At 39.4% G+C, this 13537-nt stretch overlaps 4 protein-coding genes across 7 annotated transcripts; 1 reads left to right on the plus strand and 3 right to left on the minus strand.

The window, feature by feature from the left end:
• Positions 1-698: 698 nt before the first annotated feature.
• LOC110710972 (actin-related protein 8-like) lies at positions 699-8670 on the plus strand. 3 transcript variants are annotated; one of them, XM_021889316.1, is made up of 11 exons: positions 699-1484; positions 1556-1626; positions 1698-1765; positions 1960-2021; positions 2373-2470; positions 3111-3243; positions 5652-5794; positions 6389-6537; positions 7771-7904; positions 7991-8109; positions 8268-8670. In XM_021889316.1, the coding sequence occupies exons 1-11, from the start codon at positions 1109-1111 to the stop codon at positions 8325-8327; spliced, it is 1413 nt and encodes a 470-aa protein (XP_021745008.1). In that variant the 5' UTR covers positions 699-1108; the 3' UTR covers positions 8328-8670. The 3 variants fall into 3 exon arrangements, with proteins under 3 accessions (XP_021745008.1, XP_021745007.1, XP_021745009.1); XM_021889315.1 differs by having other exon boundaries at positions 705-1484; positions 8293-8670; XM_021889317.1 differs by having other exon boundaries at positions 708-1484; positions 3111-3192; positions 8293-8670.
• A 103-nt stretch (positions 8671-8773) lies between these two features.
• On the minus strand, positions 8774-9649 carry LOC110710973 (GPI-anchored protein LLG1-like). Of its 2 annotated transcripts, none has more exons than XM_021889320.1 (3): positions 9386-9649; positions 9248-9301; positions 8774-9161 (listed from the first exon to the last, which is right to left on the minus strand). In XM_021889320.1, exons 1-3 carry the CDS (start codon positions 9528-9530, stop codon positions 8791-8793), a joined length of 570 nt encoding a protein of 189 aa, XP_021745012.1. In that variant the 5' UTR covers positions 9531-9649; the 3' UTR covers positions 8774-8790. The 2 variants fall into 2 exon arrangements, with proteins under 2 accessions (XP_021745012.1, XP_021745010.1); XM_021889318.1 differs by having other exon boundaries at positions 9248-9313.
• A 393-nt stretch (positions 9650-10042) lies between these two features.
• Positions 10043-11174, minus strand: LOC110711011. The gene is made up of 2 exons (XM_021889375.1): positions 10906-11174; positions 10043-10824 (listed from the first exon to the last, which is right to left on the minus strand). Exons 1-2 carry the CDS (start codon positions 11035-11037, stop codon positions 10420-10422), a joined length of 537 nt encoding a protein of 178 aa, XP_021745067.1. The 5' UTR covers positions 11038-11174; the 3' UTR covers positions 10043-10419.
• LOC110711032 (serine/threonine-protein phosphatase 7 long form homolog) lies at positions 11170-13458 on the minus strand. The gene is made up of 6 exons (XM_021889404.1): positions 13214-13458; positions 12566-12663; positions 11831-12487; positions 11601-11740; positions 11438-11525; positions 11170-11340 (listed from the first exon to the last, which is right to left on the minus strand). The coding sequence occupies exons 2-6, from the start codon at positions 12656-12658 to the stop codon at positions 11170-11172; spliced, it is 1149 nt and encodes a 382-aa protein (XP_021745096.1). The 5' UTR covers positions 12659-12663; positions 13214-13458.
• Between the last annotated feature and the right edge of the window lie 79 nt (positions 13459-13537).

Here is a 13537-nt window from a genome sequence, read left to right on the forward strand (position 1 = left end):
CGATGTGTAAACAATTAAAATGTCGTTAATTATTTTAGTTTGTGAAATAATTAATCGAAGTCGTACCTTTTTAATTTAATGTATGTAGTCATTAAAATTTAATGTAGTCGTAATATATTTTTCTTTGTAATGTTAGTTATCAAACTTCTAAAAATAAATGAGTTTTTAATCAATTGGTTGATTGAGTGTGTAAATTCTTAATTAAACTAATAATTACTGTCAAATAATTAATAAAAAAAATAATTAATTATAATTAGATTTATTTGTTTCATAATTGTTATTTTATAAAAGTATAAATTGTAATAAAAACATAAATTAATAAAATATGATGATTTGTAGGAGAGAGAAAATGTTAGTGGGGTATTGATAAAAGTAAGAGAGAAAAAGTGGTGAGGATTTTTTTTTTTTTTGATCATTGATGGGATAAAATTTCCTCTTCAAATTTTCTCATGAGGAAAAGGAGGATTTTAGAGAGAGAAAGTGGGTAGAGAAAATGAGGAAAAACATTTTTTCCTCATTGTTGAGAATGCTCTTATAGGACAGAAGGTGTAGTAATAAAGTAAAAAATTCCATAATACCCAAATGCAGAAATACAAAGTTAATGGAACCAACTCACTAAATTGGTCAAAGCATCTCATTTTTGGCCAATATTTTATTTGTCAAATACTCTTAAGCTGTATAAGTTTTAGTTTTTAAGCGTCTCTCTAATTTTATCCTTATCATTAAATTAAAGAATAAAAGCATTGGATAAGGGTGAGAGGTTAATCTATGTTTGGGTAGAGATTAGGATAAGGATTAAGAATTGGGAAATTACCATTGAAGATTGCTTAACATGGTTTGGAATAATGATGGAATAGTATAGAGATAAATAAAAAATGGAAATTTGGGGGCTAGCCCCTCGTGTGCACCAAAAAAAAAAAAGAAAAAAAAAATGGAAATTGAAGTTAGAAACCCCAAGAAAGAGAGAGGAGGTTGATGGAGTTGTTGGTAAATACTTGTAATAAATAAAAATTCTGATAGAGCTGCATCCACATCATCATCATCATCATCCCTCCACAAATATGAGTATAGTAGTGTTGAGTAATGGTGAATAGAATTGTGATCAGAGATGTTGCTGAGAAAGGTGTGGGAATCAATAGTGCCTGGTAATAGCAGTAGCAGCAATCGAAATCCAGCAACAAGAGTAACAACAGGCATAGGCAGCTTGGATGTTTTACCGGAAGACGTGCTCGGAATAATCCTGAGAAAATTAGGGCCAGAAGACGCCGGCAAGCTTTGTGTGGTTTGCAGAAGCTGGAGACGAATTGTGATTTCTGACAATCGTCTTTGGATAAATATCTTCCAAACAAACCCTAATAATTTATGGGATTTGGACTCCATTTTCTTCTCTGAAATTCAATTGCCACGCCAGTTGTCAGTCTCAGTCTCTCTGATGCATCTTTATGGGCAGCGGGCTAAAGTGCCCGGTGCTGTTATTGTTGATGGTATAGTTAACTACAGTCACCCTCTTCCTTTCTGCTCACAAAATCAATTTATGAACAATCTCCGATTTCAGGTGGCTCTGGCTACTGCAAGTTCGGTTGGAGCAAGCATCCGCGTCCATCTGGGAGATCTGCCACCTTCTTGGTCATCATCCATCCTCCCCCTTCTCTCTCTCTCTCTTTTTTATTGCTTAACTAATTTCCATTTCTTTGCAGGAATTTGGTAACATCGAAGCCCCAATGTACTCTCGGCTTCGTCATTTTTATGCCACCATTTACAGCAGGTTCTTCTCTTCTTTCACCACCTGTTTTTGCACATACACTATCTCAGAATCTCCCACTGCACAATTTCCCCTGTCTTTATTCTTTTCATAATTTGCAGTTTTATGACAACTACTATTTTATGCTAGGCCCAGCTCAAATGCTTACATAATAGGATGGCCTTTTTTTCATTTTTTTTTTCTTTGTTACATAACAGGATGCAAGTAAAATCTACCGCTCAACCAATTGTTGTTTCTATCCCTATCTGTCATTATGATGGTAATTCATTTCATTTCTTGTTCACTCAGTTCTTGTCTGCTAAGTTTCAGAATGTGTTTTCCTCCTTTAGATAAATGAATCTGCTTGTGGTAGCACAAATAACAAACAATGTTAGACATTACATCGGTTCCTTTAAAGCTGTAATGATATTCTCCAGAGCTTTGAATGAGATAGCTTTTGTAGAATTACACGACTAAAATACTTAATTGGTACATAAAGGTAAAAGGGTTTATACAAAGAGTCTTTTTAGTCTATAAGAATAATGATTATGGCAAATATAAAAATTAAAAAAAAAACTAAATTCATTAATTCCTATTAACCTTTCTGACTGTATTTTCCTGCCATATGCAGACACAGAATCTGCTAAAGCATCAAGAAGGCAACTTAAAGGAGCAATATATTCAGCACTTTTTGATATGAATGTGCCTTCTGTTTGTGCAATAAATCAGGTAAGCTCTTTTTTTTCTTTTTTTTTTTTTAAATTTCATTATTCCTTATTGCTACTTTATAGGCAGAATTCTTAGCAGATCATGCAAATATGTTTGCTGATGAATGGGATCACTAACACTAACACAATACACATTTGAGAGGAAATTTTCATGGTTGCAAAGACTTCATGGTAATATGGTCTTATCCACATATACCTTGTTTCCTTCGTACCAAATTCCAGAATCAGCTTACAAGGATCTATTCTTCCTTAGATATAACATTATACCTCTTGACAGGGGCGAACGGAAAATAGAAAATGAAATACGAAGAACAGGAAATCAATGGGTTCCTTACACTAGGAATTATAAATCCTCTCATATGGCTTCTTCTTTGTGTATATGGATGTGTATGCATGTAGGGTATTATGCATTAATGCATGCTGGGAGGGGGGGGGGGGGGGGGGGGGGGGGGGGGGGGGGGGGGGGGGGAGGGGGGGGGGAGGGGGTTATTATGCATTGTATTCACTGCTATATGTTTGTCTTCTTTTTATTCCTATACCTGTTTATGGAATTATCTAGGCACTTGTCATTTCATCTTAGAAAGTACTCTTTATTATGACTTATGAGTGTACAAAATGATTATATTTTCTTATTTATGCAGGCTACTCTAGCATTATATGCTGCAAGGAGAACTTCAGGAATTGTGGTTAACATTGGTTTCCATCAAACATCAGTTGCGCCAAGTATAATATGCTGTCTTCTAATGTTGCATCATGCCTGTGCTTTTCCTCACTGTAATCTGGTCTATATGTGCTGTTTATACTGTACCTTTTTGTTTGAGTATTATGGGATTGGACTGGCTTTCAAAATTTAGTGTAACTCCCTAGCTATTCTCACTGGACATAGGCTATTACAAATGTACACCCTCCTTAGAACTCTTTGAATTTTTTTTTTTTTTTTTTTGAAGAATTAAGATATCTTAATACTGCTTTTGTCATCGAGTTGTGCAGTCTTCTAGTGCATAGGTTTAAGAAAAGGAACACATAGTGATGTACATCTTTTGAGCTCTTCTAGCCAAGCACCAAACGTAACATGACCTGCACTTAAGAACCTTAAACTCCTAAAGTCATGATTATGGTTTAATATCTGGCTGACTTGTATGTCCCCTTGGCTTGACCTTGAGCACCATGTGTCATGTGATCAGCTTGCTGTAAAAAATTGACAATTGTGATCGCCCAGCCTACTCTCATTATTGTCTTGCACTAATGACCAGTGACATGCACCTAAGGAATATAAAATCACAAGCATCCAAACTCTATACATATGACATAATCCTGGTGTTCTAAAATTTGAGTTCTTATGTCTTGGTAGCCCAGATATCCGTAAAAATACCTATACATGAGCTCTTAAAACTTTTTTTTTTTTCTTTTCATTTTTTATGCAAGTCCATGTAACTTGGTTTTTTACACATATTTTGACTCCCCAAACTCGGTCTGCATGCATTATTCATCTCTATCCAATGAAAAAGAAGCAATTCACCGGGTGGCAATTCATGTTCAATTCCAATTTGGAAAGACAATAGAGGATAGCAGTTCTACAACTGCCCCAGGTGAAATGGAGGAGTCCCTTTTATAGGGCTATAACTTTTGCTCTCGAGGATATTTTAGGACTATTGAGATTGCGAGACAAATTTTGAAAGTGCTGTTGCCTGGGATCTCTTAATGGCCTATGGGACATAAGTGATATGAAGCCATTTCTATTGCATTGTAGGGGTATGTTTGGTCGGAGGAGATTCTTGGGTTGCATGATTAGTGGTGCTAGGTTTGGGCCATTTGGCTACTGTTCCAAAGGTGTTCAGATTTCACACAGGATAAGTAGTGAATGGTGAACAAGTTTTTAGGGGCAATGTGTTTGTGTCATGAGGAACTTAGAGTCCAGACATTATCTTTTTATACCTTCTGTGTTCAGCCTTGGGAGCTTATCTTAGGTGTACTTTTAGCTATATGTATTTAGGGTTGGGATCCAATGAGAAGTTTCTTAAATGAAAAGTATGAGAGCATTAATGTGCATATATTATTTTCTAAATGTGCAAATATGAATTCGACCTGAAACGAAAATTTATGCACATTCGTTAAGAAAAATAGTCATGTGGGTTCTTATTTTTACTCTTATATAATTATATAGATATTTAACATATAAACTATGTTTTAAAATGCGTAATTTCATCCTTGTAGCAATATTACTAGAATGCGAAAGTATATTGCTACTGAATTTTGACAAGTCAGCATTCAACATATTTTCTTATTGCTCGCCATCCAAATTTAGTTTTTCCTTTTATGTTGAATATGTAGTTTGTAATGGTGGTACAATAATGGACTCGGTCCTCCAAAGTGTCATAATAATGTCATGTAAACAATTTCATAATCCTGATTGAAATCTACCAGGGATCATATTATCTTATTGCTACAAGATTTTTATGCTATATCCTGATCTTTCATTCAATTATTTCTCTCTTGAATCCAGTTTTTGTCGATTTATTAATTTATTGGGTTTTTTGTGAGAAACTACCTAATAAAACCTAAATTTTATAAGAAACTACCTAATAAAAAAAATGTTGCAAGAAACTACCTAATAAAAGGTAAAATGTTGTAAGATACTACCTTTGACCGAATTCCTACCGTTGGCCTAATTTTATGGCGTTGACCCACCTCAAAACACCCTCAAAACTACCACGGGGGTTGGTTTTCAAGGTGGTAGGGTTATTTTCGGGATGGTCGAAGGATATTCCAAGTTGGTGAAGGTAGTTTCGTGATTCGGGATTTTGGTTTTTGGGGTTAGCTAGAGGTGGTGGTTTCGGGGTTGGAGGTTGGTTTCGGCATGATGGAAGTAATTTCAAGCAAGTTGTGTTGGTTTTGGGGATGAAAGTGGTGGTTTCGGGGGTGTTTTGAGGTGGGTCAATGGTGGAAATCTGATAGAGGTAGTTATTTACAATATTTTACCGTTAAATGGGTAGTTTCTTACAATATTTTACCTTTTATTAGGTAGTTTCTTACAACTTTTTTTGATAGGTAGTTTCTCACAAAATTTGGATTTTATTAGGTAGTTTCTGACAAAAAGTCCTAATTTATTAAGCTACTCTATAAAACTTGATTGCTTGATCATCTCTGCTAATGCAATGTTCCATGATCTTTTTCTTTTACAGTTCTTCATGGAAAAATAATGCGCAAAGTGGGAGTTGAAGTTGTTGGCATGGGGGCATTAAAGCTTACGGGATTTCTTAGAGAGCAGATGCAGCAGCAGAACATCTATTTCGAGTCTTTGTACACTGTTCGTGAACTTAAGGAGGTAATGTTTATAGTATGAAGTTTCATAATTTGTTCTTCCCATCCCACTTATTTCTAGAAATTGCAAGTCTCTTTAGGAGCAAAGAATCTCTCCATAGGCCATGACAACATGGGAATTAAAGGTCTAAATGACGAAGTATGTCTAAATGCTTCACTGAAGGATAAAAGTAATTTCGGGTAAATTCAGGAATCTTTTAATTAGATGTGTGTTCACGCTGAATAGTGATGGTAGAAAAATGGTCGTGTTTTATGGAGCTCCACTGATAAAAATCTGTAGCTCTTTTTGCTCTGGATTTTTTTTACGTTTGTCTCGCTTGTAGCATGTTGATTAGTTAATAGTTTGCTCTCCATAAAAGTTGGGGAGGGGGGGAGGGTGGTGAGGTGGTGAGGAGACTCTTTGCTCAAACTTCTCCATGGATCTTATGCTCCTCCATGTATGTGTCACATATTACTATATGAATGTCTGTTTCTTATCCTGGAATATGATTTTGTTATCCCCTCACTGGTTACTGTCTTACTGAAGCATTATTATTCTTTTAGAGTCGTCTATACTGCAAGAGATCTTTGGTGATCTCATGATAGTTGTCTCTTACAGAATCTTTGTTATGTGGCTCTTGATTATGAAGCTGAACTTTCTAAAGATACACTACGGTCTTATAAAGTACCAAGAGAGGGTGTTTTTGCACTTTCTAAAGAGCGCTTTCAAACAGGAGAGATCTTATTCCAACCACGTCTTGCTGGAGTGTAAGTGTTTCTTCACCATCATTGCTTCAAAAAGTGATAGTGTAATATTAATTGCAGATGGATGCGGGAGCTATCCTTTTTTGATTGATTTGTCAACAAAAGGGTTGCAAGACATTGCACATTTGTAGTCTTGCTCTATTGTTTGTTATACAATAAGCATACATGAAGTGCGTCCCAATATAGCATTTGAAGCATGATGTGTAGGCAGATTGACTCACCAAGTTCTTGTTAGAATAGTATCCACACAAGGGCAGCAATTTGCCATCATCAAAGCAAATCAATTTACATGGCCCTTTTCAGCTGCAGATGCATCTAGTCCAGTACATTATCACTTCGATAAATTATTGACAAAACTCATTCTGAATCAGGCACTTATTATGAGATATATGCACACTAAATAATTACAAGGTTTTTTTTTTTTTTTTTTTTTTTTTTGGAAGACCAAAATTAAGATGTCACCAACCTACAACTCTCATTTATCTAATCCATACTTATGTTTCAACAATTCGAAACATAAATTCATTTACACATTAAATTCATTCACATAAAAATTGACCTTTATATGTGGATAACTGGATATTCCTACGAGGCAATACAATTTTGAGAACTGTACTGTGCCTGGCTGTTAAAATTCACAATCACATAGAAAATCCAAGGTGCCCATGACTCATGAGTGCCTCACCTTGAGAAGTGGATCATCCAAGGCACATTATCATGTCGTACTCCCATTATCCCATTCAACCAAGGTTTGAAACCATGGGATAAATTGAAATACATTTAGCCTTCTATCTATTTAGAAATGTGCTTTAAATATGCTTTGATGATAGTTTGACACTAGGCAAGTTGAACCAATCATGGGTTCAACTATCGGCTTAAGCTTTTAGTTGATTTGGTCCTCTAACATGGCATCAAGAGCTAGTGTGACAAAAAGGTCATAGGTTCAAATCTTATCCACCCCTTCTTTCTAGTGAAATATATAACGCCGGGTATGGTGAGACCCATGCTACATTCACACTTCTAGCCCAATGGGCTGTCATTTCGAGAGTATATAAATCAAGCATAGGCTTTAACTATGAGCTTAAGCTTATATATATTCTATTGATTATATATGTTCATTGTGCATTTTTACTTGCCCTTCCTGCTCAAGATGGTCCTAAATTTCATTTTATTTGATTGTCCTTCTCATCTGCCATTTTTTCCTGCTTTATAATACTGCTTTGAGCTATGTTGCAGACGTGCAATGGGACTGCACCAGGCAGTTGCACTCTGTATGGAACATTGCCATGCTGCAGAACTGATGGGTGATGACAATTGGTTCAAGACAGTGGTGTTATGTGGTGGAACTGCATGCTTACCTGGATTAGCTGGTTTGAGTTTTCTTTACTGTCAATTGTGCGTCTCTGTAAATGCATATATATACTTGGTTTGTCTAACTATAACTTGTTTATTTCAGAAAGGCTAGAGAAAGAATTGCATGAGCTTCTTCCTCTGTACTTAACAACTGGAATTAGTGTAATTCCTCCTCCTCATGGCGTTGATTCTGCCTGGCATGGTGCCAGGCTGATAAGCAATGTAAGTTACCATTGTATTTTGACACATTCCAGAATTTTATTCTTATTGAATGTTTTCTTTTTTTTTTTTTCTTTTTCCCTCTCCTGTTAAGACTGACCTGTAGTACTAGTATTAAAATTAAACCTGAGCGCTCCAGATCTCATATATTCTTATAACAGATGGACCCCCTTTTTTTTTTGGTAGTTGAGCACCTTCCCAGGAGCATGGTGCATGACTAAAAAGCAATTGAAGCATAAGTATCGAAGGAATCGTTTAGGTTCATGATGATGGCATGATAAATTGTTGGGAAGTTACAATGTCTTATTTTTTTCTTGAGTATGACAGTCTGTAATCGTTCACAGCAACCAGGCTGAACATACCGAAAGTTACAGGGTTCATTGATCTCAACTTGTTAAGTGGTCTGAATTTGAACATACCGAAGTGCTTGCTCCATACTAATGTGTATAAGTGTATATAATATAAGTGGTTGTATTATGTAAGAAGATTGGCTTTTGTATGTTTATCTGGATGAATTGGATATGTATAGCAAGAGTAAGATAAAGAAATTTACAGAACATAAATGAACCAGTGGTTTACATGTGTACATGATTACAGACAATTGCAAATAGCCAAACACTGCATGTTTTTCAATAACTCAACACAAAAGTAAAGTCGAGAAATTTGAAGCAAAAGTTGAAAAAATCAAGAAATGAATAAGCGGTACGAAAATAAAAGAGAGAGCAAATAGATCCAGTGGTGAAATATGGTTGGGATAGCGGCAGCAGAGGGAGCGGGAGCATCATGATGAGGGGATGACTGAGATTGAGTGCACTCGAGACCTCGCTTGGTATCACGGCACTCATTGGCAAAAAGGCCAGGAGGGTAGTGGCCGTAGAGGTTGATGTAGCTGAACAAGGTAGTGGCGCAGTTATTGGTTTGGTCGTTGAGTTGATCAGCATAAGGGCATGCGAAATCCTTGAAAGCTTCACAGCAGATGTTGGGTGGATATTTGGGGCCTTTACATCTGCTGGTTATGATTGTGTAGTTCAAGATTTCAAAATTGACTGGGCAACCTGCATCAAAGGGTTTTCGTACTCCATTATCGATTTATACAAGTATATGATATCCAGAATATCATTCTAATAAATTACCAATATACCTTGCTGAGCTTGAAGAAGAGTGCGAGCTATAGAGAGGCAAGGGTGGAGTTGATCTGAAAATGTTTCTGTAAAATCAACAAGTAATTATATAGGAAGAATTACACTAATAATAATTAAAAATAGGGAAAAGGGTAGACCTGTAGCAGAGGCAGAAGCAAGCAGCAAGAGCAACAAAATGATGGGTGGAAAGAGATTGGAACTATGGACGTCAACTTCTCTCACCATTTTTTCAGCACTTTGTGTTTTTTCTCTCTTCAGCATGCTAGAAAATACTGGAAACATAAAAAGGGTGAGAGAGAATACTCAATAATCAATACTAATACTCCAACTGCTGGATTCCTTTTTAGTTCTGTATCTTGCTTCACAGCTTGGTGAACGCGTTGTCGCCTCTTTTTTAAGGAGTTATGCCACCTTACCCAAATTTCTCCACTAATCATGTATCAGTCTCCAGTCTCCGAAAGACAATTTTGGAGGTTTATAATGTCAATGGTCTTTTTCTTTAAGAATGGATCAATGGTACCCACGGACGTTTTACCAAATTGAGCTTTAAACGGAAACTATTTACGAAAATGGTTGCGTGGCAAAACTATTTACCAAACTAAGCTTCCAGCATAAAACGCTGTCTCGGACAGCGTTTTACCCCTGGTTTTTTTTTTAAAAAAAATTCAACTACAACTATTTTATATGTTCAACATAAAGCGCTGTCTCAGACAGCGCTTTATGCTTGAACATAAAGCGCTGTCTCCGACAGCGCTTTATGCTTGAACATAAAGCGCTGTCTCCGACAGCGCTTTATGCTTGAACATAAAGCGCTGTCTCAGACAGCGCTTTTCTGCTGGAAACAGCAACCAGCATCCAGGCAGAAAACAAGCTTCAGCAAACAGCTTGCATGCTGCAGTCCTCCAACAGCCACCACAACAGCCAGCTCCACAACCCTACCCCACCACCGTCGACCACCAACTCCGCCACTCCCCACCACGTACCACCACCATATTCTGGGAGTTCCGTCAACTTTAAGCACTGCAGAAAACTCGAAACAGCCCAACAACAGTCCAACCACCAAATTAACTTCAAAGCACACACGGAGTCATTCAAAAAAGATTTATTATATTAATTTCATAAGTGTTATGTACATCATTACACAAAATAACAGGGAATACAACAGATAATACTAGCCCGACTCATTTATTCGGGGTAAAGGTCCTGCCTCCTGAGTGTCGGCCCTCCGTCTGACACGTCGCCGCCTGTAATGAGTGACGGTGGTGAATGGGTCTCGGGGCGGTGGGGGAGTCAGCTGACTGGACGAGGGGTCCTCCTGGGTACCAGAGGGCGCAGTACTGTGGATGTTGTAATCCTCTGCGTGTCTGGGTGACGTAGGATCACATCCACCGCTGCTCTGGCCGAGATCGAACTGTGAGTTGCCATCATGACCGTCCCGCCGGTGGGCGAGATGAGCGTGACCATATCTCCGTAAGGTAGCGACGCCCATATCTCGCACCTGCTCGACCTGGGCTCTAGTGGGTCCGCACTCAAGGGAGACTGATAGCGCATCAACCATCGCCACCATATCCGCCGCCTGCAGTAATCATCGATCAGTCAGATCTATGGCATACAAATATGGAAATTGTTGAAAAGGAGTAGAAAAATAATAACTCACATATCCGCTAATGATGTCATATGCTGGATGGTAATGTGTGGATGGTGGTGCGTAGCTGGGGTTGATGAAGCGTCGTGTGATACGCCTGTACCACACCATGTACGGATCGTCGGGATCCATAGCCCCCTGCATTAGATCACCTCCAACGATGAACTCCAACCGTTGCTCCCATAGCTGAAGGAAACGCCAATGCTCCAGCGCCCAGCTGGTCTCCCCCTTTCCCCGACGATCAATGCCGTGAAGCTGTACACTAGTGTCACACCCCTATGGGATAGTCTGGCGTAGTCCAAACTGCCTCATGACTCGGTCGGGCAGGTGACTCTCCACAACCTCGAAACAGATCAGGGGGACCCTAGCACGCCACTCCGCCTGATGGTCTAGCAGATGTGGAGGCATGGCATCTACCAAGTCAGGTACATACGGGTCCCATGTCACCTGTAAATACACATCAACAGTAATATTATGAATATGTTAGTTCGCAACAAGTACAATGTTAAAACAAAAAAGCTAAAACTGTATTTTAAATTGTTACCTGGTCCTCGGTGAGTCGGTCTAGGGCGTCTCGGTAATACGGAAGACCCCTCGCCGCATGAGCATGTGTCAGCCTGGGTACCACCCACCTAATATCGAACAATGTTTCAGTTAACAACCCCGCGCATTAAATAAAGCCTAACTCAATGAAAGTTGTATCGAACCTGCAACCATATGCCTCATCCGGTGTAGGGAGCGGGGGAGCATCGTACGCCTGGTACTGGTCGTCCTGGTCCTGCTCCCCCCGACGGTGTATCGCAGGTCTGCCTGGTCTGCCTACATGGATATGCTCCCAAGCCCAGAACTGGCACACAGAGACACAAAACTAGCTTCAGTATGAAATATGTAAGTGCGTGGTGAAATAGTTTTTTTGGTACAGAAATAAGTGAGGTACCTGGAGGACAATCAGGGGACCTCCAATCTCGTTAGCACCTACGTGGGATGCTCTGCACAGCTGGCGATACAACGTCGCCAGACAGGCGCTACCCCAGCTGTAGCCTCGGATATGATCCCAGTCGTGGTCCAACAGCTGCATGTAAATGAGCTGGAGATGGCTCCCGCTCTTATTCCCGAACAACACGCCCGAGATGAGGAAGAACAAGTACGCCCGGGCGTATCTCTGAACCTGGGCGTCATCAGCCCCTGGTGGTAGCTCACGGAAAGTCTCACGGACCCAGCCGGTCCTCAACCCGGATCCCCTAATATCGGCGGGACCTGGCTGGACACCAAGTACCCGACCAACCAAACCGACGGGATCGACTAACGCGTGTCCTGTCACCGCAGACCCATGTACTGGAAGGCGCGTAAGAATCGCCACGTCCCGTAACGTAACGGTCGTCTCACCAACAGGTAGGTGGAAGGAGTGCGTCTCCTGTCTCCACCTCTCCGCAAGCGCAGTGACAAGCGCTCGATCGATCTCCCTATACGCCATACGGTGAAAACCACCTAAACCGACAAACTCGACGTACGCCAAAACGCGAGGATCGATTCCCCACCCCACCATGAACCTGGTGGTGTAATGCCTGCAAACGAGCTGCTTTGCCGGATCAACCTGTTAGAAAGAAATTAAGATCATATACCATATAAACTCAACAAGCTGTAGTCCATGAACAAACAAATGCAATATTACCGTCTGATCCCATACGGCAACGCTGCGGTGTGTGCCCTGTAGTGTAAGCACAGAAGGGTCAACGGGTCCAGGCGTACGATCTTCACCGTCCATCGTATCTGTTCACATGCAATTTAACAAATCCCAACAGAGTTAACGCATTAGCAATTAACCAAAATGTTAACGATCAAATGTTCCAAATGTTATCAAATCATTCATAGTCATGTTCGGTTCTAGTGTTAGGATTATCGAAATCTAGAGCGAGGTAAATTATCAACACTGAAATAAGACTCTTCTCACCTATAACAACTTCACTTTCAACAACTTCACCAATTTCAACAATTTCATGAACAATTTGAATTATTTCAACAATTTCAACCTAAACTATTTCAATAATTTCAACAATTTCATCTCTTCTCACCAATTTCAACCATTAACAACTTCAACATTTTCACCATCATCAACTTCACCAATGTCATGAACAATTTCAATAACAATGTACCACATCACCATCAATAATTATCAACAATGTACCACATTTTCATTAATAATTAGCAACAATTACAGGCAATTGACATGAATTAACAACAAGTAAGAGCAATTACATACAATTCACAATAATTAACCACAATAACTATGCAATTACACTAAATTCAGTTTAGGGCTAACCACGAAATTGAGTGAGTGAGTGTGAGAGGGAGGAGGGCAGCAGCAAGGTGGCGGCAGCAGCGGTGGCGCAAGGGTGGGCGGCGGCGGCAATGCGGGTGTTTGAGTACGGTCGTGGTTTAGTGTGAGAGGGAGGAGGGAAAGCGTTGAGGTTGAGTTCTTGCGCATTCTGCTGAAGTGAACATATATGGCCATGAAACGCTGTCCCGGACAGCGTTTCATTTAAAAAAAAAACAGGGAATAAAACGCTGTCTCGGACAGCGTTTTACCCATTGAATTTTTTTTTAAAAAAACCCAAGGATAAAACGCTGTCCGAGACAGCGTTTT

The sequence above is a fragment of the Chenopodium quinoa genome, unplaced genomic scaffold, assembly GCF_001683475.1.
Source record: "Chenopodium quinoa cultivar QQ74 unplaced genomic scaffold, ASM168347v1, whole genome shotgun sequence".
NCBI lineage: Eukaryota > Viridiplantae > Streptophyta > Magnoliopsida > Caryophyllales > Amaranthaceae > Chenopodium > Chenopodium quinoa.

Coding starts and splice junctions, on each gene's coding strand:
- LOC110710972 (XM_021889315.1), top strand. CDS start 1,109: ATGTTGCTGAGAAAGGTGTGGGAATCAATAGTGCCTGGTAATAGCAGT. Junction 1,766..1,959: donor TATGCCACCATTTACAGCAG/GTTCTTCTCTTC, acceptor GTTACATAACAG/GATGCAAGTAAAATCTACCG. Junction 6,538..7,770: donor CAACCACGTCTTGCTGGAGT/GTAAGTGTTTCT, acceptor GCTATGTTGCAG/ACGTGCAATGGGACTGCACC.
- LOC110711032 (XM_021889404.1), bottom strand. CDS start 12,658: ATGGACGGTGAAGATCGTACGCCTGGACCCGTTGACCCTTCTGTGCTT. Junction 11,741..11,830: donor GTCCCCTGATTGTCCTCCAG/GTACCTCACTTA, acceptor TCTGTGTGCCAG/TTCTGGGCTTGGGAGCATAT. Junction 11,526..11,600: donor GATGAGGCATATGGTTGCAG/GTTCGATACAAC, acceptor GTTCGATATTAG/GTGGGTGGTACCCAGGCTGA.
- LOC110710973 (XM_021889318.1), bottom strand. CDS start 9,530: ATGTTTCCAGTATTTTCTAGCATGCTGAAGAGAGAAAAAACACAAAGT. Junction 9,314..9,385: donor TGCTTCTGCCTCTGCTACAG/GTCTACCCTTTT, acceptor TTGATTTTACAG/AAACATTTTCAGATCAACTC. Junction 9,162..9,247: donor TCTTCTTCAAGCTCAGCAAG/GTATATTGGTAA, acceptor CCTTTGATGCAG/GTTGCCCAGTCAATTTTGAA.
- LOC110711011 (XM_021889375.1), bottom strand. CDS start 11,037: ATGCAGGGGGCTATGGATCCCGACGATCCGTACATGGTGTGGTACAGG. Junction 10,825..10,905: donor ATGACATCATTAGCGGATAT/GTGAGTTATTAT, acceptor TGATTACTGCAG/GCGGCGGATATGGTGGCGAT.